This window comes from Sceloporus undulatus, chromosome 4 (genome assembly GCF_019175285.1).
Source record: "Sceloporus undulatus isolate JIND9_A2432 ecotype Alabama chromosome 4, SceUnd_v1.1, whole genome shotgun sequence".
In the NCBI taxonomy this organism is placed as follows: Eukaryota; Metazoa; Chordata; class Lepidosauria; order Squamata; family Phrynosomatidae; genus Sceloporus; species Sceloporus undulatus.
The window spans coordinates 240,953,288-240,974,974 of record NC_056525.1 but is presented as its reverse complement, the minus strand read 5'-3'; the positions used below and the strand labels follow the sequence as shown (position 1 = coordinate 240,974,974).

The 21,687-nt window shown below is 41.3% G+C and overlaps 1 protein-coding gene across 5 annotated transcripts in view; it reads right to left on the bottom strand.

The window, feature by feature from the left end:
- Nucleotides 1-20,844, bottom strand: part of KHDRBS3 (KH RNA binding domain containing, signal transduction associated 3) — a 141,999-nt gene extending 121,155 nt beyond the window's left edge. For 3 of the 5 annotated variants that reach the window (XM_042462420.1, XM_042462419.1, XM_042462421.1), the window contains exon 1: nucleotides 20,416-20,838. In XM_042462420.1, coding sequence (XP_042318354.1) covers nucleotides 20,416-20,503 — 88 coding nt within the window. In that variant the 5' untranslated portion in view covers nucleotides 20,504-20,838. Of the gene's footprint in view, nucleotides 1-20,415 lie in introns of all 5 variants that reach the window. The other 2 variants (XM_042462424.1, XM_042462423.1) reach the window with 2 other exon arrangements.
- Between the last annotated feature and the right edge of the window lie 843 nt (nucleotides 20,845-21,687).

Below are 21,687 nucleotides of genomic sequence, written 5' to 3'. Positions count from 1 at the left end.
CAGGAAAAGATTCCACCTCAACATTAGGAGGAACTTCCTGACAGTAAGGGCTGTCTGACAGTGGAACAAACTCCCTCAGAGTGTAGTGGACTCTCCTTCCTTGGAGGTCTTTAAGCAGAGGCTAGATGGCCATCTGTGGGAATGCTTTGATTTGGGTTTCATGCATGGCAGGGGGTTGGACTGGATGGCCCTTGCGGTCTCTTCCGATTCTATGATTATATGATTCTACAGGTTCCCCATATTCTGGTTACCTGCTGCTTGCAATATGAAAGGTTTTTTTATCCTGTCCCTTGGAAAAACATTTTAGAAGGTATTATTTCCTTTATTTTAATATAGGTTTATATCTCAAGGACAACACCCGGATTTCAAAGCCCAAAGGTACAGGAAAGAGCAAGAATTTGGCTAATGTATTCTCTTTCATCCCCTCATTATTTTTATATACTTTTAATATTTGTAGGCTTCGTGAACAAAAGGTAGCCCAAGCTGAGAGGTAGAAGCATCTATTTGCTAATGTGTTTTCTGAATGGACCATCTGCTCCTCTCGCTTAATACTATGTCCCAAACTTTATCTTTATACAGCGGACCCTTGTTATACGCTGGAGTTTGGGTCCAAGATCCCCCGTGGATAACAAAATCTGTGTATGCTCAAGTCCCATAAAATATAATGACATAGCAAAATGGTGTCCCTTATAAAAAATGGAAAATCAAGGTTGGATATTTGAAATGTATACTTTTTTGGAACATTTTCAAACCGTGTATGCTTGAATCCATGTATTAAAAAATCTGTGTATAAGAAGGGCCGACTGTAGTGCTGGGAGATTTCAATTGTATTTTTTAAAAAAATGATCCATCATAGGATAGCTGATTTGGCTGATGGAAGGTAAAATTCTATTACTGAAACCTGATGCTTTATTTTTTTCCAGGGCACAAATAGCTAATTAGTTTTCAATACAACTGAAACAGTACCGTCTAGTTTCACTTTATTATGCTTTACAAGGCAAGATCCATTCCAACTCAATGTGGTCAGCTTTTTAATTATATATACATCCTACATCAATGAAGGCAGATTAAAAAAAACACCTCCAAGCATATCAAGGACTCCAACCAGTCCTATTAGGAAAATATGGAGGAAATACTATGTGAGTTCATACATCTTCAGACCCTCATATGAAAAACAGGAACATTAACAAAGAACACAGACCACACCACACACACACAAAATATAAGCAAGTAAAAACCAGACCAGCATGCTTAAATTTAAACTAATTTGCTAGAAGTTAAAGAGGAGTCAGGATCAGGAATCATTTGAAATCATACTAGAAAACAGCTCCAAAACTAGTGTAAGGAGGAACAGAATAGTTACAATAAAATCTACCACTAATTCAGGAATGGACACTGAAGATGCCAGCCACAGACGCTGGTGAAATATCAGGAATAAACTCTTCTAGAACATGGCCAGATAGCCCGAAAAACCCACAAAACCCTATCAGGAATGGACAGTTTGAGATGCACTGGGGGGGCCCACAGAACATCAAAAGTTATACAGATACAGAATTGGCCATAAGTCTACTTTGTTGTTGTGTACCTTCAGGGAATTTCCAACTTAAGACAACCTTAAGGTGAAGTTATCATGGGGTTTTCTTGGCAAGATACGTTCAAAAGGGGTTTGTCATTGTCTTCTCCTGAGGCTGAGCATATGTGATTTTCCCAAAGGCACCCAGTGGGTTTCATGGTTTAACTGGGAATCAAACCCTGGTCTCCAGAATTGTAGTCCAACACTCAAACCACTATGCCATGCTGGCTCTCCTAAAGTCTACTACTAGTCATGAAAGATGATTTTTTTTAAAAAAAAACAAACAATGTATTTTTGTGTGCAGGCAAAATTACTGATTTAGACGATAGGCTGCCACTCATGAAAGCTTCAAAAATGGCAACGACTCTTGGTGTTTGTTTGTCTGTTTGTTTTGCCAGAGGAAGGCTGTCCTGGGAGAGGCAGGATCTCAAGCTATCTCGAACTCCACATTCAGCCCCATGGCTGCACTCTGTCCACCCCAACAATGAACTACATGCAAAAAGAAAGAGTTCTACATTCACACATCCCTCTATTCCCTTTCTTTCTTCCATATGACAGTAAGAATAAACACACACACAATTTAATATTACTTACAGCAGATTCATGTGGTCAGAAACCTATTTAAAATAGACAAACCAAACAACAAACAAAGATTTGTTGATGGCATATTTAACAATTAACTAGTTTTAAGCCATGTTCCTTGGATTGTAAATACTTAACAATTAACTAGTTATAGGCCATGTTTTGCATAAACACAAAACTGTGCAAGTATGAAATTAATTTCTGATTTGATTCCTCCTATTTGTAGGGCAGGGTCTGGAATTCTGCCAAGCATATCCATCGTGCAACATGGTAGCAGCTTCTGAGTCTCATTTTTCACCTTCAAATTCCTCCATCCTCTGCAGCATGTTAAAGAATCTGACTTATGTCTGGAAAGACACAGAACCAATGCAATGACAAAGAGGCAGAAAGGTCCATCAAGACAAGTCTTCCTTTTCAAGACTTCACAAAAATAAAAGATATCATCATAATAAGAAATAGCCACTAACGGTACTAGCTCAGAGATGAGACTATACTGTATGTAGTTTCATGAAGAATATCAGTATTCAGTGAGCCTTTAGTCTCCCCTCCCCCTCATTTTTTTTCTGGAAAAAAAAGTGTTTTGTGTCTGCTTGATGCTGCTGGAGAAGGCAAGTTTAAAATAGTAACCTTTGCCCCCGTTCAACAGCATAAGCCATGCATGTCAGCAGAAGAGCCATCATCACATTGTTGAAATAGTTACAACTTCCTCCTCTCACTTCCTATGCTCTGGCTGCAAAATAAAAACAAAAAACAAAACAATATTGGAACCAATATGTTCGTAACAGCTCACAGTAACTTAGATCCCATATTTAAGTTATAATGACACGATAGCCAATTCTTCAGAAGCGACAAATCATATCCACAGTGGTAGCCAAACTTTTTCGTAAGCATGCAGCTTGACTCCGGTGACATATACCTGTTCAGCATACCTTTGCCCCCAATCTGAAGCAGACAGCAGGAGAGGCAGGCTGAGTGAAGAGCTCAGCATCTCTCCAGTCTAACAGCACTGTATGTTCTGGTCATGTCACAACTTGGCTATTAACAGGACACTTTCTCAAATGCATTTGGACTCATAGTCTCAGTGAGATTCAGCTATCTTTTATGATCTTCTGTTATGTTAGCATTGTGCTCTTAAAGCCCCAAAGCACCTTTTACACCCCAGCATTTCTGTGTTTTAGGCACATGGATTGCATGAAAAAGTTACCAAAACTAGGGTGTCACAGACATTTTGGTCTCCAGTATGAGATTCAATCCTCCAAGCTGCCATTCATGAATCTACTACAAAGACTACTCCTATATTACTATTACAATACTCCTACACTATTATGTTAAGGAAAAAGCAACATGGGATATACAGTGAATGAAATAAAACATGTATGTGAGAGTCAGGGTGACTCAGCAGAAGCAATTAGGATCCACACAGGTGTAAAAGGTAATGGAATTAACAATTCCTAAATGCCAAGGACAGAAGTGTAAAGTGGATAATTGAACACACCTGAGAATTGTTAAGTGGTCAAGGCTGAGATGAAATCATTAATTATGGGATGAACCAAGAGAACCAATGAGAATGGTGTACACGCCCACTGGGTGGAAACAGACAACAGTGGGTGGTATCTTGCAATGACTATAATAATGACTATGAATCCCAATGTATTTTGTGGGTAGTAGAGTGGGTAGTAGTGAGGAGTTGTATTGGATAGTTTTGGAGCTGTATATAGTAGAATAAAGTAGATCTTTTATATAAGACTACTGAGTTGTCTGGTGTCATGGGTGAAGCTACAAGAACCAGCTGGATCCTGAAGAAGGGTGAAGACTTCTCTGGAAGCAAGAGTGAGAAGGCTTGGAGAGTTTGTCAGGGTCTTCAGCCTATTCTCTGTAACTCTGCTGCTTTTGAGCAAAGCTTTAACCACTGGCCAAAACTGGTCAGCGCGGTGCGTTAACAAGGTGGTGAGTTCGAGCCAGAGGTGAAGAGCTACAACTCCCATCATCCCTGACATATTATTCCTCCAGTTGCAAGGAACAGGGCTAGAATAGTTCTCCCCAAGCACATGAATCAGGCATATGTATTGCCTATCCAGGACAACCATATCATAGTCTTTAGGGATCCAGTTTCTCTCTATTATCCATTTCACCTTCCAAGTCATGCAGTCAGTTAGTACTGGTTAAGGAAGTTGATGTGTATAGTGGTATCTTGGGCTAAGCTTTGGTCTTTCACTAGCAATTACTTCCGCATAGGTGAATTAAGAGAAACCAATGCCAACACTGATTTTTCCTTCTCTTGTCTATACAACTGAGGGCTTTCTATCTTTGAAGACAAGTAACTCCTGCCTTCTCTTGGTTGACCCTGACTCTACACCCAGCCCTTTGCACTGCACAGAGACGACCCAGAAAACCTGTTGGGAGTAGCCAAACTGACAACTCCATATAGGAATAGTTAATAGGCTGGCAGGAAGGTTGAAAACTGGTGCAAAGCAGCAGCTGCTACTGCTGCTAAGATGTACTGTACAACCATCCCTCCATTTTCATGGACTTACAGACTGCAGTCTCAGTCCTTTGCGGGCTGGCAAGTAGGGAAAGTTTAAATGGTGCATGTGCAGCCATTCAAGCCAATGGGGCTTGAATATTTGCGAATTTCCATGGGGGGGGGGGGCGCAGAACTGATCCCGCACAAAAATAGAGGGACAACTCTATGTGTTTTCCAGAGCAATATTGTCCATAAACAGTATCAACATCATTTGAATACTTGTCATCCTTGAATGTACTTGTGAATCATCATCAGCTATCAGGGTTGGATTGTTTTTTGCCTTGAGATGGCAACCTGCATGGGAAATGTACTTCTGTATTAACTTATACAGAGATTTAGAAAATTATCTGACAGGCAACTATCCACATTACTGTTTCTATCAAGCTTTAGCCTGTAACATCTGCTAACTAATCTACCTTTACATAAAGCTCTTAACGGGACACTGTCTTTTGCCAACATTACTCCATTTCAAGGTAGTTCCATTTATTCTGAAATAAGTATGGACAGGTATTCATGGACTCCTATGCAGGGCAGCTTAGATGACTCACAAGCTTAAGATTAGAGACTTATTTTCTGCTGAGAACAAGTCTTTAAAGTAAACAGCCTCAGGATTTTTGGGTACATACAGCTAAGCTTACCAAATGAATCTGAAGGGTCTTATCTGTGAATGCTAGTTACCATTCTGGGAAATTTCTATATGACTTCAGGGACCCACTTCATGGGATTCAGGAGTGCTGTTAAATACATGAGGGTCTGTGTGTGTGCGTCTTCAAGTCACCTGTCGTTTTATGGCAACCCCATGAATTTCACAGTGTAATCTTAAGCAAGGAATAGTCAGAGGTGGTTTGCTAGTTCCTTCCTCTGAAATAGAGCCTACAGCACCTAATATTTTTGGTAATGTCTCATCCACATACCAACCAAGGCTGACCCTGCTTAGCTTCCAAGATCAGACAGGATCTAAACACCTTGATGGAATTTGCGAGAGGTGGTACATGTTCTTCAGTCCTCTGATCAAATACCTGCCACAAAAGTAGGGAAAGAGAAATCGACTTGATGTTTGAATTGAACAGCATGTATTCTATGTGCAGAATTTCTACTGTCACCACCAAGGTATTAGAAACTTGAAGAGGTCCGCTCTCTCCTTTCCCAAAACACAATTCTCTTTAATCCCCTCAGTTCACAGCTTAACATATTGTAGTTCCTGAAAGAGCACATTTGTTTTCAGACTATGACATTTTAGGAACATTTTGATTTATAAGAATATATGGACTATGAAGTCCTGGCCTGGCCAAATCCTGACTCTTGAAAGTAAATTCAGTGACCTGAGTGCTGGGTCAGGACTCAGGAAGACATGAACGACACTGAAACAATTTTTACACAGTTCTAAGCAGTAAAGCTCCTGTTTCAAACAACTGTTCTGTTATCCTACCCACAAGCTTTCCATTGATCTTGTTTTTGAACATTTTGGAGACAAACTTGCTATAGGTAGACCCAACTAATACAGATGCATGGAACCAATTAGAACTTTGTTTAAGGCAACAGTTAGATTCCATTAGGATCATTCCTTAAGCTGAAAAGAACAACTGCTCTGAAACTGAATTCCTGAATGCACTACAGGTAAATACACATGCAAGATGAAATAAGGACAACAGAGCAAAAGTCAAAATCAAGGTAAAAGTAAAACTACAACATGTAAAGCCAAAGGTAGAGCTAGCAGTTTAAGGAGAAAGTTCTGATGGTGTGATCTAAATATCCAGAAGCATAAAGAAAGATCTGAAAGCATAACAGTAATTTCTGGAATGCCTGGGAATATAAAAGCAGGCTTTTGCTTGCCATGAAAAGATACAACAGGCAGCAGTTGGGCCCCTCTGGATGGGATACCACAACAATTTATTTTCACTGAACACTCCATAGCTACTGTGTTACTGGTTTTCTGGGGACGGTTCTTTTTTCATCCTTTCATCTGACTTTTTAAAGATTGTCATCTTCATAAATTTCATAGCTGTTCTCACCATTTCAATCCCTAAAGTACTAATTTTGTCCTCTTTTTTTGTCCATGATCTCGTTCTGATTCCACTCCTATCAGTATTCATCACTTATCATCCAGGTGCTGTCCTAGAGAACCTTGAGATTTGTAGCCTTTTAAGGACAGAGGAGCATGGAGATGTCTCATCCACAGGCTCACCATGAGTCGGATCAACTTGAGGGCAGCTAACAACAATATGGACTTCAAATTCTCTGAACAGTACACTCCCCTGAACTACAATTACCCAAGTATCCTTGAAATGAAAGCAACCAAGGATTAAAGTAATGTAGATATACAGTGTAGACAGGCATTGGGTCTGTTACTAGAGGATGTGATGACAGCAGCCAAATGTTCTATAGTCTTTGTGGAGGTGCTATTGCCTGTTTAGTCAACTGATCCATCAAGAAGTTCTACTATTCAAGCAGTATCTCCTGAAAGAAGCAGGAATCATACAGACAAAAGCTTGAATTTAACTCACCTTTGTAAGATACTGTACCTTGATTTAGTAACTATCTTTAATGAAAAGCTTGAGCCCACTATACAGGGGTACCCCGGGTTATGAATTTAATTCGTTCCGCCGCCGCTTTCGTAACCCGAAATGCTTTCGCAAGCCGAAAACCCATAGGCGCTAATGGGGAAAAGCCGCGATTTGGTGCGAAAAAGCGCCGAAAAGCACCAAAATTTCTTTCGTAACCCGAAATAACCTTCGTAACCCGGAACAGTTTTTTTCAATTGATTTTTTTCGTAACCCGGAAATTTCGTAAGGCGGCGCATTCGTATCCCGGGGTACCACTGTATACCACAACATGATCCCCATCAGGAAGGACAGGTAGCTCTCACCTCTTCAGTTTCTTTTTGTATTTAAAAAAATCCAGCATCTTCACTTCTCCAGAAATGGACAAACTCAGATAAAGGAGGTTGTTGTTGTTTTTTAAGAGTGCACTGAGGATAAGTGCTGACCCATGAAGGATACTCATGCCATGAACAAATTTAGTAACATCAGACCGTTCATTTCCTCATGCACTTGCATGAGCAGATTATTACAAAGGCACAGTGATCTGCTCTTATGTTACGCTCAAAGGGGTCACCATGTTTACTGCCTGATACAAAGAGGTCTAGCAGGATAGAGAAGATTATTCCAGAGCAGGTTGGAGAACATGGTTATCTTTGGGAGAAGTTCTATTAAAATAAAAAATAAGAACAACTCAACTAAACACATACATTTAACCAAAAGTGAACCTGACAGTTACAATGGTTGTAATGCTCCCACAACGCTCCTGCAATGGTTGTAATGCTCCCACAACACAACCAGAACTACTAACTCTTTCAGCAGTCCACTGATGGGCTCCTTTCCTTCTTCTGAAGGACACTGGGATTCCAGGTTATGGAGGGATTTGAGGGAGTTAATGAACAACTTTGCTCCTCTGGCTACTAGTTTAACCTGTGATTTTTACAAAGAAGTTTAATATTGCCAGCTTGATCAACTTCTTTTCATATTTTAAACTGTGTTTATGATGATGTTCTGAGTTTCTATTAGTCTAACTGAAAGGTAAATCAAGTCAAGGGACCTTCATGCCTCCAGATGCAACTCCTTTGATCCAATGATGGTCAGAGCATCTTGAGTGCTTAAGCCCTAAAGAAAAACAGTTAAAAGCTTTTAATAAAAATAATAAAATGTAAAAAGTACAGCAGAAATGCTTATTCCTTCTGATCTGTGTTTTTGATGCTTTCAGTTTCTTTCTCAGCAGAGGCTCTAGTCTTTTCACAACCTATTATTTCATTTGCTTTTCTGTACTCCCAACAGAAAAGCCTTACCATGTCAAAGGCTTTCCTACCGGCAGAAACGCTGGCTATTTTTACAAGTTTTCTATGGCCATGTGGACTAGAACCATAAGCTTACAGTCCCATATATAAGCACAGTGAAGTAGCTTCATTGTGCCTGCCCACAACTTCTGTATTAGAATGAAAAGTAGAGTACTGCATTTCCAATCATTACCCCACAGCTGAACTACCCAGAAAGTCTATGTGGATACCATACGGCACTGAACAGAGAACCTGGAACACTATACTAGACTAAACCCAAAAAATAAAAAATAAAATAAAAAATCCACCTTTCTCTTCCCAGTACCATCTGATGTTTACATAGCTAATATTACCTATACAGGTCTCAAAGATTACGGTCTTAGAATTATAATAAAGTTAGTTCTGATGTCTAACCTATGAGATAGGTAAAGACTGGTTTCACTGACAAGTGCTAACCAATTAGATCAGATTAAATCTTACCATGCAAAATTGTTTAATTTCTCTTGACAGCCTATGGGGATTAATAAACAAAGCTAACCTGAAAGACCATTTTCATTTTCCAAAGAACTGTTTACAAAATCTATTTCAAGCATTCATCAATATTTAAGAAAACTTGAACTCCATGCATTTTATCCCAATTTCAAAACAAAATATTTCACAGGCCCTATAAGCAGCACACAAGGAATATAACTGAACTGTAGGGAAGCAAAATTGAAGTCCCATGGTGTCAAATGGGTGCGCCAGTGTAGTGTAGCGGTTTGAGTTTTGGACTAAGGCACTGGAAGACAAGGATTTGAATACCCACTCATCCATGGAAACTCACCGGTGAACTTAGGCAAATCATATTCTCTCAGGCTCAAAGGAAGGCAAAGGTAAACTCTCCCTGAACAAATTCTAGAAAAGCACCTTAGGGTTGCCATACGTCAGAAATGACTTGAAGTCACACAACAACATCATCAAAGAAGTTGATTAAGGAAATGCGTTTTGGCATCTATACAACACAGCTGTTCAACTTTGCATGGTGTAAGCTCTTGGGCTAACACAAACTGAATCAGGAAAAAATTCAGAGCATCTAACAATCAAATCAGCATTAGGTAATCTTCCCAGGAACCAGGCATAGCAAATTGCTGGTGCCATCTATTCAATTTAACCATGCAGTACAGTGATTTATTTATTTTTTGTCTAATTCTACCAGTGCCAGTGCAAGTTAGACACTAGTGAGTTATCACAAATCATCTTCCAAATACAGCATAAATATCTATTATTTTAAATGTAATACTTCTGGAATGTTAGAAAAGGAACTTTTGCAACTTTCAAGTCATTTTTAAGGACTCAAAACAGATCATGCAAAGTTATAATGCATAACAACTGTAAAGGACAACAGGCAGGCTACCTTCTATCAAGCTATATTAATTATCCAGCTAACCTAGTTCCACTGTACCAGATTCTCAGGAACAGAGATCTCTTTCTTCACCGGATATTCAGAAGTATCTTGAGATGCTATGGACTGGCCTGGTTACTTGCTACAGGTAGACTATAAATTCTTGAGGGGGCTCAATTCAAATTCCTGTCTAAATGGATTTTGACTGCACCTCCAAGATCAATGTGCAGACCAGAATTCAAGCCAACTTCTGTACTATGTTTGCAGATGTTTTCACAGTTCAGTGCTCAAATGAGACCTATTTTGAAAGAAAACAGGTTAATTACACCTAAACCTGAATGCAAAATTTTTTTAAAAAGAAGGACTACAGACTAATTTGGATCATTGGATGACTGACATGAAATAATTTGCCCATTCCCAGTTACAGCCACATGCTCTACCATGGAGCAAACCATTTTTGTAGACCGAGACAATTATCAGAAAAGTTAACATGTTTCATTTACTATTCTGCTAGACCTAGATAATGATCATTTCATTGGATGTGTTTTGCTTATTTTCATTTTAGGTTTTTTGAAAGAAGAGAGAATCTAGCCTCCAGTGATAAAAATATGTAACAAGAATTCACTAAAACAGAGTGCCCAAGCCACTCAGTGTTTGGAAGGTCAGAGCATCTTGAAACTGTACCTAAGTCAACAAGAAAACTAGTGCAGCCTTACCAGCACTAGTAATGTATTCCGTACAGCTACAATTCAGGCAGATTCAAGGAGCAGCTTAAGAGTAGGAGTGGGCAGAAGATAGTTCACAGTCAGCCAGTAGAAGCTGGCCTGTCTGCAGTAGAGCAGCAGGTATCTGACACCAAGTGTCTCAATACTTCAGCTTAGCCCTGTGTCTTAAGACTTTTGTTATGTGCCTTCAACTGAAACTTCAACTTACAGAAGGACTATCACAAGGATTGCTTGGCAAGATTTTCAACCGCCTTCCTCTGAGGCTAACAGAGTTTGATTTACCCAAGATCAGTCAGTGGGTTTCTATACCTGAGCAGCTAATTCAAACCCAGGTCTCCCTGGGCCCTTGCCCAATATCCAAGTCACTACACCCTACTATTTCCACCAAATTAGACATAGCATTTCCAACATACATAATTCAAGTAACAGATCATAGTTCATACTTCACAGATGGCAAAGTAGTTGCCAAGCCCCACAGCTATGACTCTAATTTAATCCTTTTTGTTATTGCCTAATGTCTAATGCCAGGGCATGCCAATGTAGACCACACTGCAGTGACGGAAATACAAAAATTTACTAAGCCACCATGAAATGATTTGATGTAGAGCTCATAAAATGCAGTTGTAGTTGGGATCATCACTTGAGGAAATATGAACTGTACTAGATCCAAATGAAGTCAAGCTGCAAAGTTAAGGGGGAATATACAAACTCTGTAGGAAGAGGTAAACCCTCAAATCCCAGTATCTCAATATGTATAAACTATGCAAACCAAGAGTGTACAGACCAAATAAGCATTTGGCACTGCTGTAGAATTTAACAAGATCTCATCCTCTTTCTTGCAGAAGCTCATACACCCGGCTTGCTTGTCATTTCTGTTCACCCAGCAGCCGCTTCACACTCTTAAACCTGAAAGATTCACTAAGGGTCAGCTCACAGGCAGGCAGTTTCAAAGGTTACATAAGCCTGCCTTTTAATTGAGGCAGTGCGTTTGTTGCTATACTGCTTTGTCTCAGTACATCTAGGTGAAATTCTTAGTGATTCATCACCACAAAATTGCTCTTGCAGATGCCTAGACAGATGCATTAAGTCCAATATTACAAAGCTCTCCACATTCTCCATGCCCCGATGAAGACATTAAGAGCTTCATTCTGAGATTAGTAACTGAGATTCATATACATATGCCCCTTCACCAGTAGCTTATACATCAGTGTTCATGCCTGTGTCAAACAACCATTTGGATTTTTATTAATAACCCCTTGCCAGCAGGTAACTTAGGCCGGTTACAGACCGGCACTTTAGTTGCGGACTGGAGCACGCACTAGGGGACACAAAGGGCGGTGCTTCTGCACCGCCCTAACCGTGCATGCTCGTCACACACTAAATGGTGGCGGCCCTTCCATACGGCCGCAGCCGTGAGGACGTCACGGCCGTGCTGCCTATAGCGGGGCGGTGCGGACGTGACGTCCTTGCTCCGCGCCAGGGCGCTTAGTGCGCCCTGAACACGGAGCAGGAAGGAGCTCTGTTTCGGAGCTCCTTCCTGGTTAGTCCGCTGGGCGCACCTTCAGACGGCTGCGCCCAGCGGACACTAAAGAGAAAGGGGCCAAGCGGCACCTTTCTCCTTCTCCCCGCCGCCATGGGGTGTCCTTGGGGCTTGAAGCCCCAGGGACACTCCTTTTCAGGCTGCGGGGAAGCGGCGTTTTGTGCTTCCCCGCAGCCTGAAAAGGGCGGATCGGGGCTCCAGCGGCTGCCGCTCTGCACACTGAGGCCCCGATACAGCGGGGAAAGGGGTGGGTGCAGCCGCCCCAAATGGGCAGTCTATACCCGCCTTAATTAGGTTTTCTAGTGCAAATCTAACATTCACATTATTAATTCAGCTATATCCTGCCTCTCCCCATAATGCCACCTTCCAAAATTTAAACAAATACAGCTTACAGAGAAGTAAAAAAAAAAAACAAAAACCAAACGTTGTAAAATTTAAAAAAAATCACACAATTCATACAATTCAAGCACTTTAAAACAGAGCCATTAAAAGCAAGTGATTAAAATTGGCAAACTGCACAACACTTTTAACACCCTGTCCTTAATTTCCTAGTACAGTACTTCCAATATCTACTTTGACTTAGCTTATATGCCAGCAGAAAGCCACAATGGCCTACACTGGGCATAGTAGTATGTTAATTCAGTGTTGAGGTATGACTAACTTTAAACTGTCATATACACAACTAACTATGTTTTTTATACAATCTTAAACTTGTTTTTTTCTTCATATTTTCTACTAATCCACCAGCATGGTATAACAAAATAAAAGAGTTATCCTTGATCTCACTCCAAACCATCTATTCAAACCACTCCCTTTATAGCAGGGAACTAGAAGATGCCATTGTGGAAAGCACACAGGACCTCTTCCCACTGTCTGTCCCAAATATCATGCCTCTGCACATGTTGGTGCCATTTCACTGTGATGGCCAAAATCTATGTTGTTATGGAAATCTTCTCTTTCTTGTAGCATTTGCTGATCTGTTTGAACTGTTATGTAAAATGATCCATCCTGAAGCAACAAACTGTAGATTTCATTGCTATTGTTGCTTTGCAGTTGTTCTTGTTAACTGCTCTCGAGTCGACTTCATCTCATGGGTATACCATGGATGAGACATCTCCAAGATCCCATGTCCTCATCCTCTCTACTCTGATCCTGCAGGCCCATGCCTTCCCAATTAAGTCCATCCATATGGCACATGATCTTCTTCTCTTTCTCCTGCCCTCTATCTTTCCTAGCATCATTGTCTTTTCTAATGATTCATACCTTCTCATGATGTGGCTAAAGTACTGTACAACAGTTTCAATGTGGTCATCTTGGATTCCAGGGAGATTTCTGGGTTTATCTGTTCAAGGACCTGTTTGTTTGTACTTCTGGCTGTCCTCAGTAGTCTTCTCCAGCACCACATCTCATATGACTGGATTTTCTTTCCATCAACTTACTTCCCTACTCAGCTCACACATCAATACATGGTGATGGGGAATATTGTGACTTCCAGATGTTGTCCAAGTTGTGGCTTGAACCATCACTTTAGAGTCCAGTTATATCTTTGCACTTTAGGATCTTGTCCAGTTCTGTAATAGCTGCCCTTCCCAATCCTAATCTTCTGATTTCTTGACTGCAGTCACCGTTCTGAACAATATTTGATCCAAGGTATGGGAACTGACTATTTCAGTGCTCTCATTAACTAGGGTGAATTCTTGTAGGTAACATCTGGTGCCGGAAAAACACTTAGTTGGGGCACGCGATCCCGAAGAGGTTTGCCATCACTGTACTAAGTTTTTGTTTGTTTTTTGCAAGATTTCTTCAGCTGAAGTTTGCCATTGCCTTCATCTTAAGGCTGAGAAACATGTGATTTGCCCAAGGTCACCCAAATGATTCCCATGGCTCAGTGGGAATTCAGATTTGCCATCAATACGCAAATGACTACACCCACTAAATGTTACTGAAATCTTATTTAAACAGAGGTCACATTGCCACAGAACAAAAACTGCAGTCTTCCCTAGTAGCTAAGCCCAAAGGAACTCTGTGGGTCTTAAGTAGAAATTTACATCTGTTGAGTCAGGGCTGCAAACTACTGACTCTCACAAGAAAATACCTGTTAAAATTGCAAAGCAGCTAGAGTTGAATCACCTGCATTTCTAATTGTTTTACACATTAAGTTTCTTTTGTTGTGAAGTTTTATTCAAGTATAATAGAAGTATTATGGATTAATAAACCAACTCACAATTGAGCTGACTAGCATCATTCTAACACAAAGCCTAGTAGATGACTAGGTTTTGTTAAAAAAAAACAGTGCAGAACTGCACCGCCAGATGTTCCATGAAGTAGACAAACCAAGAAAGATGACACTAATACTTCCCCACTGTTATTCACAGCACCTAGCATTCAATGGCAAATCTCCAAACATCAAACATTAGTCATGGTCTACTTTTCCAAACTGTATCCAAGTATTAGCCAAAGATTACAGGTCTTAAAATAACTGGTTGTCTACCACAAGCATCGCCTAGACAGATCGCTCTCCCGCACGCACACACTTGTCACTGGAAAGGCAATGCTCTTCAGGGAACATTTGACAGTTCCTACTCAGAAGTGTCAGGAAAAAATGCAAATGTTCAGTTTTGTGAGCCATCAGAATAAATTACCATTACCCATTAATACTCAAATGTTTTTAGCAGGAGGCAGCCCGAACTAGAGTGTTACAATCTTCAGCCTATTAACAAGCAATTCCTTTTGAATCTACTGGGTCTTACTTCCATGCAAATTCTGTTAAGCAAGGCTGTAAGATCTCTTGTGCTCAACAACTACACTCAGTTACTGAAGACTTTCTACATTACAATTGTAATTATGAAATGTCCTTGGAATCTGATGTTGTGGACTTTTGAGGGGGTTGTTGTTTGCAATTATTAATTCAATTATGGAAATGTATGCAATGTACGGTAGATATAATAAAGCAGGGATCTGGCAGGAGAGGATGAGAATATGAATGTTGTGACTGGTGGAATGTCTGAGGGGATCTGATCAGGGATGATGGCGGCAAGATTAGGAATTAGAGAGGGCGTTAGGAGTTTGAGTAGTTTGCCAGAGCTAGAAAAGAGTAACGGTGAGGATATAAGTGTGAGAGTGAGAAATGTGTTCTGGAATTAGCATCAGTCAGGATTTCTATATATTGAACAATCTGTGATGTTATGTTCAATTTCTGTTTAACAAATAATTTCTTTTGTAATATACATTTGAGCCTCTGAGAATACAACGTATTGGAAAGCCTGAATTCATAGAGACCATGCCTGCATAATTTGTGGTGACAGCAGTTATCACAGGGTGGTGTCTGTGGGGATATAAAGAGGAATTACGTCTCTCATAGGAATCGAGAGGGCATCTAGGAGGTCCCCACAGTTGATGGCTACACAGAGGGAAAGGAAGCAATCCTTACATTTGGAGGAAGAGGGAGATTAGTGAAATCCTCAGTGGTGGTGGCTCATGGAAAACTTCAGACTTTTCTTGAAGCAGAAATTGCAAATGGTGTATTAACTGTTAACAGTTTGCTGGAACAGTTTGATACAGACATTCTAGCAACAAACAAGCACTGCTTCAAATTCCAGCAGGTGTTTGGTTGCCTGTTATTTACTACCGGATCCATCTGCCATTCTTCTTCCTAGCTAATCACTCTACAACCCAGCAGGTGATCAGACATCCATCATACTTTTCTCATGCACATGCTGCCAGGTAATAACATGAAGCTTCAAGGTCACAAAAAGCAGTCAGATTTGCAGACTAACCAAAAAATATGCAATGGGATTTTGGTGTATTTAGGAAAGTGAAGACCTTTACAAGCTTAAAATTACAGTAAAAACAAATACTTCTGACTTCCTTCAGACCCAGAAAAAATAAAAATTGGAAGTTTAAAGCTGACCCACCTCTCCTCCCAGAACAAATTAGATTAATTCAGCAGATATGTTGGAAATAAACAGTATCAAGCAATTCAGTTCTACACACTTTTTAAATCCTTCCTCTACCATGATGAGCAGAACATGGCTTTCTCTATAGCTGCTGGCCTGAAGATTCTTACAGATGCAAGATATAGAAAGCATACAGAAACTGAGGTGGGACAGTTAAAGTTAGGCTCTAGACAAGTAAAAATACATCAAGGGGGAGGGGGCAGAAGAATCAGATTTAGGGTTTTAATGTTCCCCAATATTTTCTCTTCTGAAATTATTGCTTCCATCTAAGAAAATGTATTTTAGATAGCTCTGGGGCAGCAGGTGTGACTTCCCAACACCAGTCCCTCTGGGAATGAAATACTATAGCATCCCATCCACTTTCTCACCATGTCACTGGCCAGAACATAGAAATAATAAGAACATCCATCACTTGATCTTCACCATGAAATTATGTAGGCAGAATAATAATAATAATACAAAGATATTAGCCAGGAAAATCAGTATGCAAAGGGATCTTGCAGCACCTTTGAGACTAAATGAAAGAAGCTGGTAACTTCTTTCTTTCAGTTAGTCTCAATGGTGCTACAAGGTTCCTTTGCGGAATAATAATAAGGTTTATTTATAACACCTTTTCCACCAAAGGGCAGAACATCACACATATATAATCAAAAACAGATGATACAATGCAAGACTATAAAATGCTAAAATACTAAAATAATATGCTAATACAGTACACTAAAATATCATTATCAATCTCTCTCAGCAACCTTAGGCATACCCAACAACTCAGCAATCCAGCAAACCAAAGGTCTTCAACCAGAGGCAAGATCAAAAGCAGGCAAAACAAAAGCACCTGCTGAAGCTACCAAAGAGAGGAAGAATATGGGTCCCTGGCCCCTTTACTCTTCCTAGCCACAACACAAACACATATCAGATTTCCAGGGACACCAAGATGACAACAGATACCAAAATGACAACACCAGCTGCATCTTCATGGTTGTTTCCATGCTAGGTCATGAGTTTTCTCCTCTCTACCCCCCAACCCCACTTATCCATCCACCAAGGTGTGCTCTGTTTGCTAGCTGACAGCCACTGCACCTCCGGATCTAAGATGCCAAGACTCTGTGAAATGACAGAAAAAACTCTCCCAGAGGACAAGTAAGAAGGATCTCTCCGTCTCATCTATTGTGCTGGATATTCGCTTTACTCTTCATAGAGATCAACACATCAACTTGTTTTTCCTACAGGGCTGTCGCCTTCTTAGCAATGATCCCCAGTCCTAATTCTCTGTAGGCTTCCAGGATAAACTTGATTTGGCAACAGGAGAATCTAACATGCAGATTCTAGTAGTTTACACAGCACACTTTGTTCTCCTGGCTTCACCAAATAGATCAACTTTCTTTTTCCCTGTCCCATTTATGCAAGCATCCATCCCCTCCATCTATTTATCAAGGGCATCCCCCTACCCTAGAGATTTATGTAACTGCACAGAGATTCCGCCTCCTAGAATACTTTCTGTGGTCTATGTCTCAATTAAGATACCACTGTTTTGTGGAATTTTGGATGTTATTATACTTTGCTACATGGCCAACACTGCAACCCCTGGATGTTTCCATGGTCTATTGCTCACCTTGTCTTTCTGTCAAGGTAGAACTTTTTCCTGAAGCACACCCAGCTCACAACCAGGATAAATCATCAGTTGGACACACACTTCACAAATAAAAAGATGTGCAGTTCACCCTCTGAAACTCTTCTGAGATCTTGCCAGTCAGTATCAACACCATGTAATTGTTGTGTGTCTCCAAATCATTTTTCATTTATGGCAAACCTATCATAGGATTTTCTTGGCAAGTTTCTTCAGAGGGGGTTTGCCATTACCATCCTCTGAGACTGAAAGAGTGTGACTTGAAAGTGGCTTATTATGAATGGAACCCCAATCTCCAGAGTCACAGTCGAACACACAGACAACTACAACATGCTGGCTCTATACACCATACTGGGATATATATGAGGCCACATCCTTGTACTTCTGGAAATATACATGTAAACAGGATGGTGTGTTGCTCTACTACAAGTCCCCTCTTACTTGGCCTCCTTTTCTGAAGATCCCCCTCTTTAATACTTAATGAAACCATTCCCCCTATCCAATCTGCACTGTGTTCTTACTAGCCCAGCACCACAATGAGCCTGTCCACTAGCAAGTGTAGATAAATGAACAAGGTGTATGCAATTGCTCCCCAGCCAAATAATCCTCAACACCCTTCCGCTATTGTGAAATGCTCTGTCTGGGTGGTTTAAGAATTGATCTCTTCTTCCCACCAAAAGGAAAAACCACACATCCCAATATCTTTCACATACATGTTAAAAGAGCAAAGGAATTCCTCAAGAGGCTTTCTTTTGACACAATCTGCTTTGAGTGGAATAGCCAGCGCACACCCTGTTTTCGCCTCTGGAGGTTAACAAAGAAAACACAGCATGCTGTTTACCTACAAGATGCATCCACAAAGTCAGACATAAAAACACCTTCTTCTTTCCTTTTGTCCTCAATGAAGGGCAGGCAAACAGACACTGCCCTGGACATGGGAGGCTCAAACTCACTTGCACAGCAAATCCCACTGATAAGACTGACCCCATAGCTGTGCCTAACCTTACAAGCACCAGGCACTTAGTGCCAAGGGACACCATGGGTGCAAGGAGGGACCACAAACTCAATTACTGTATTGTCATACCTGCCACCAACTCGAGACCCAAAAGGCAGTCAGGTGGGGAAAGACACTGACCTACCTTGAGTACTGACCTACCTGACAGGGATGTTAGAAGGTAGCCCAAAGGCACACAAAGCACTAGCATCATCCTGGAGGACTACTTAAAACATTTTTTAAAATAAACTAATGCAAGCATAGTCATAAAGAGTGAATATCAACCCTGTGGAGATTTACTCAGAAGCAAGGTCCCCTTTCCAGTTCCCAATTGCATTGTTCTTTTAACTTGTAAGTCACTTTGTGCCCCAACTTTGGGGGGGGGGGGGGAGTGGGACATGAACAAATATAATAGTAATAGTAAAAGGTGGAGTTGCTTCCAAGGTGGCGTGGCACTGTTTTTCAAAGAAACAACTCCACAGGCTTTAGTCCTCACCCCAACTTCTGTTTCATGTTTATTTTTTAAAAAGAGGGCGTATCTACCTAGAAACACACACAAACACACACACAACCCCTAAAATATATGCATTGCTTTGTCCTGCTGCAACTGGTCCTTCCCTTCCAACTGCAATCCTTTCCTTGAGATTTATTTATTCATTGCACTTCTACCTCCTCCATTCTCCCAAAACGGGATCCTAGGCAGCTTACAAGAGTTTTGCAAAGGTCCAATTAAAAGACTGGTTTGCAAAAGTTAAATAGGAAATGTTAGCATTAAACGGAGTAGTAGTAATAATTCCTACTCGCCTCTCCCCATCGATCGACCCACTCCTAAACCAACCCCCACAATAGAAGAAAATTCAGAAAATAAGAATATAAAGGGTGTTGTTCTTCCCAATGCTTTGGGCTTCCAGTTCTCACCACACTCACCTGAGCTTTCAATCTCTTGCATTTGCAAATGGGATTTTCATTTTGAACCTGTCAAGGATCCCTGGTTTGGGAAGAAGGCTGCTGTGGGTTATTGTTTTTTCCAGGTGGTCCATCCCTATACAGTAAATGCCTGAGAGGCAGCCTGATACTACTCCTCCTCTCACCCAGATCTGCTCCTGTCCTTCACATATATATATATACACACACACACACACACACACACACACGGACAGCAGATCTACTTGCCAAAATAATGGTTTGCAAACCTATGGTATAATGTATTTTTAGACTGTAAGCTGCTTTGAGTCCCAATTTTGGAGAGGAAAGGGGTACAATTAAATATTATATATATATATATATATATATATTCAGACACATAAATTAAAGATAGACTAGGCCACGCTGATCCCAAATGCATTCATGCATTATAAATACTAAATATTTTTTTATTCGTGTATTCTCTTTCTTTTAACTAAATTATTAGTTAATAGAAAATTTGCTCTTATACTGCCAATGGTTTGTTACCATCCTCTCTTATATAAATGCATTACTCAATTTATATCATTCCCTGTTTGTTTGTTTGTTTGTTTCCCAGAAAGGCAAGTTAGTTCTTTCTCAGTGGTTTTCAAACATAAAACTCCAAACACTTGTCAAGAACAGAGAAGAGGAGGAGGCAAAACAGAGCAATGGGCTCGAAAGGAGCAACAATAACATGTTAGTATTGTTGTTGTTGTTGTATTATGCCTGGCTTGCTCACCTTGGTTGACCAGCCTCAAGGCGTGGGTGAAGGAGGGGTCCAGGGAGTCCTTCTCGGCCATCAGCTCCGGCAGGTACTTCTCTTCCATGGCCCACACCCGCCTGACCCCCAGGAAGGGGGGTCACGCGTTCACACGACTCTTTTGACACGCGTGTTCTAGACAGAGCGCGCACACGATACTGCAGACACGCAAAGGTAATCCTCGTTTGCGGGGGAACGAAAGAAAAAGAAAAACAGAAACCTAAACTTCGAAGACAGCTGGCTCCAAATCCCGCCGAGCCAAAGGCAACTTCTGCAAACCGACCCCGCCGCCTCCCAAGCGCAACTGAGGCTCCCAGGGCTCGAGCAGCGCGCTTTATATAGACTGCCGCCCCCCTAGTCACGCCCACTCTTGGCAAAAGGCTCCTCCTCTTCTTCTTCCTCCTGCTTTGGCGTCTCCCGGCTTTTGTCCGAGTTTGAGAGCTTCGTTCCTTAAGGCCCGCCTACCTTTGTGACCGATTGGACAGGGAGAGCGCGAGGAAGGGTGCTGATTGGCTGATTTCTCTCCCTCTCTCTTTCTCTCTCTCTCTCTCTTTCGCTCTAGCTCCAGCTCTCTCTCTCTCTCTCTCTGAGCCCGCCTACCTTTGTTACCGATTGGACAGGGAGGGCGTAAAGGAGGGTGTTGATTGGCTGGTTTCTGTCTCCCCCTCCGCCTTCTTTCTCTCTCGCTCTCATCCGTTCTACGGAACTGAGCAGAGTGGGGCTTAGGCTAACCTCGCGCGCTGCTAGGCAACGGCAAAGGGCGGTTTTTGGCTGCGAGAGCGAGGGAGCGTTTGCCGTTAGGGGGCGTGGCGCAAGCCAGGCGCGAGACTGTCCTACTGGGCATGCGCGCCCGCGGTGTATATAAGGGTGGCAGTTAGTGATACTCCCCTCAGTCAGAACACAGAGTGCTGAGTGACTGAAGTGGGGCTGTGTTTTGAACTGTGGTCGTTCCCTTGCCCCGCCCTACAGGCTAACAACTGGAAGGGGTCTCCTGTGCCTTTAATGGCTGTGAGGGGAAATTGTTGTTGTTTTCCCAGCAGGTGTTGCTTGTCACACAACCAGATAAGAACCAGCACCTGCTGGAGTTCCCTCATCTACACAACCATTAAAAAAACCAGTACAGGACGCCCTCCATGTTTTTAGCTTTAATGAAAGCAAATTTAATTGCCTGAAGTGGAAAAAGCCCCAAACGTGTGTCTACACTGCAGAAATAAAGCACTATGGTCCAAAACACACTGCAGAAATAATCCG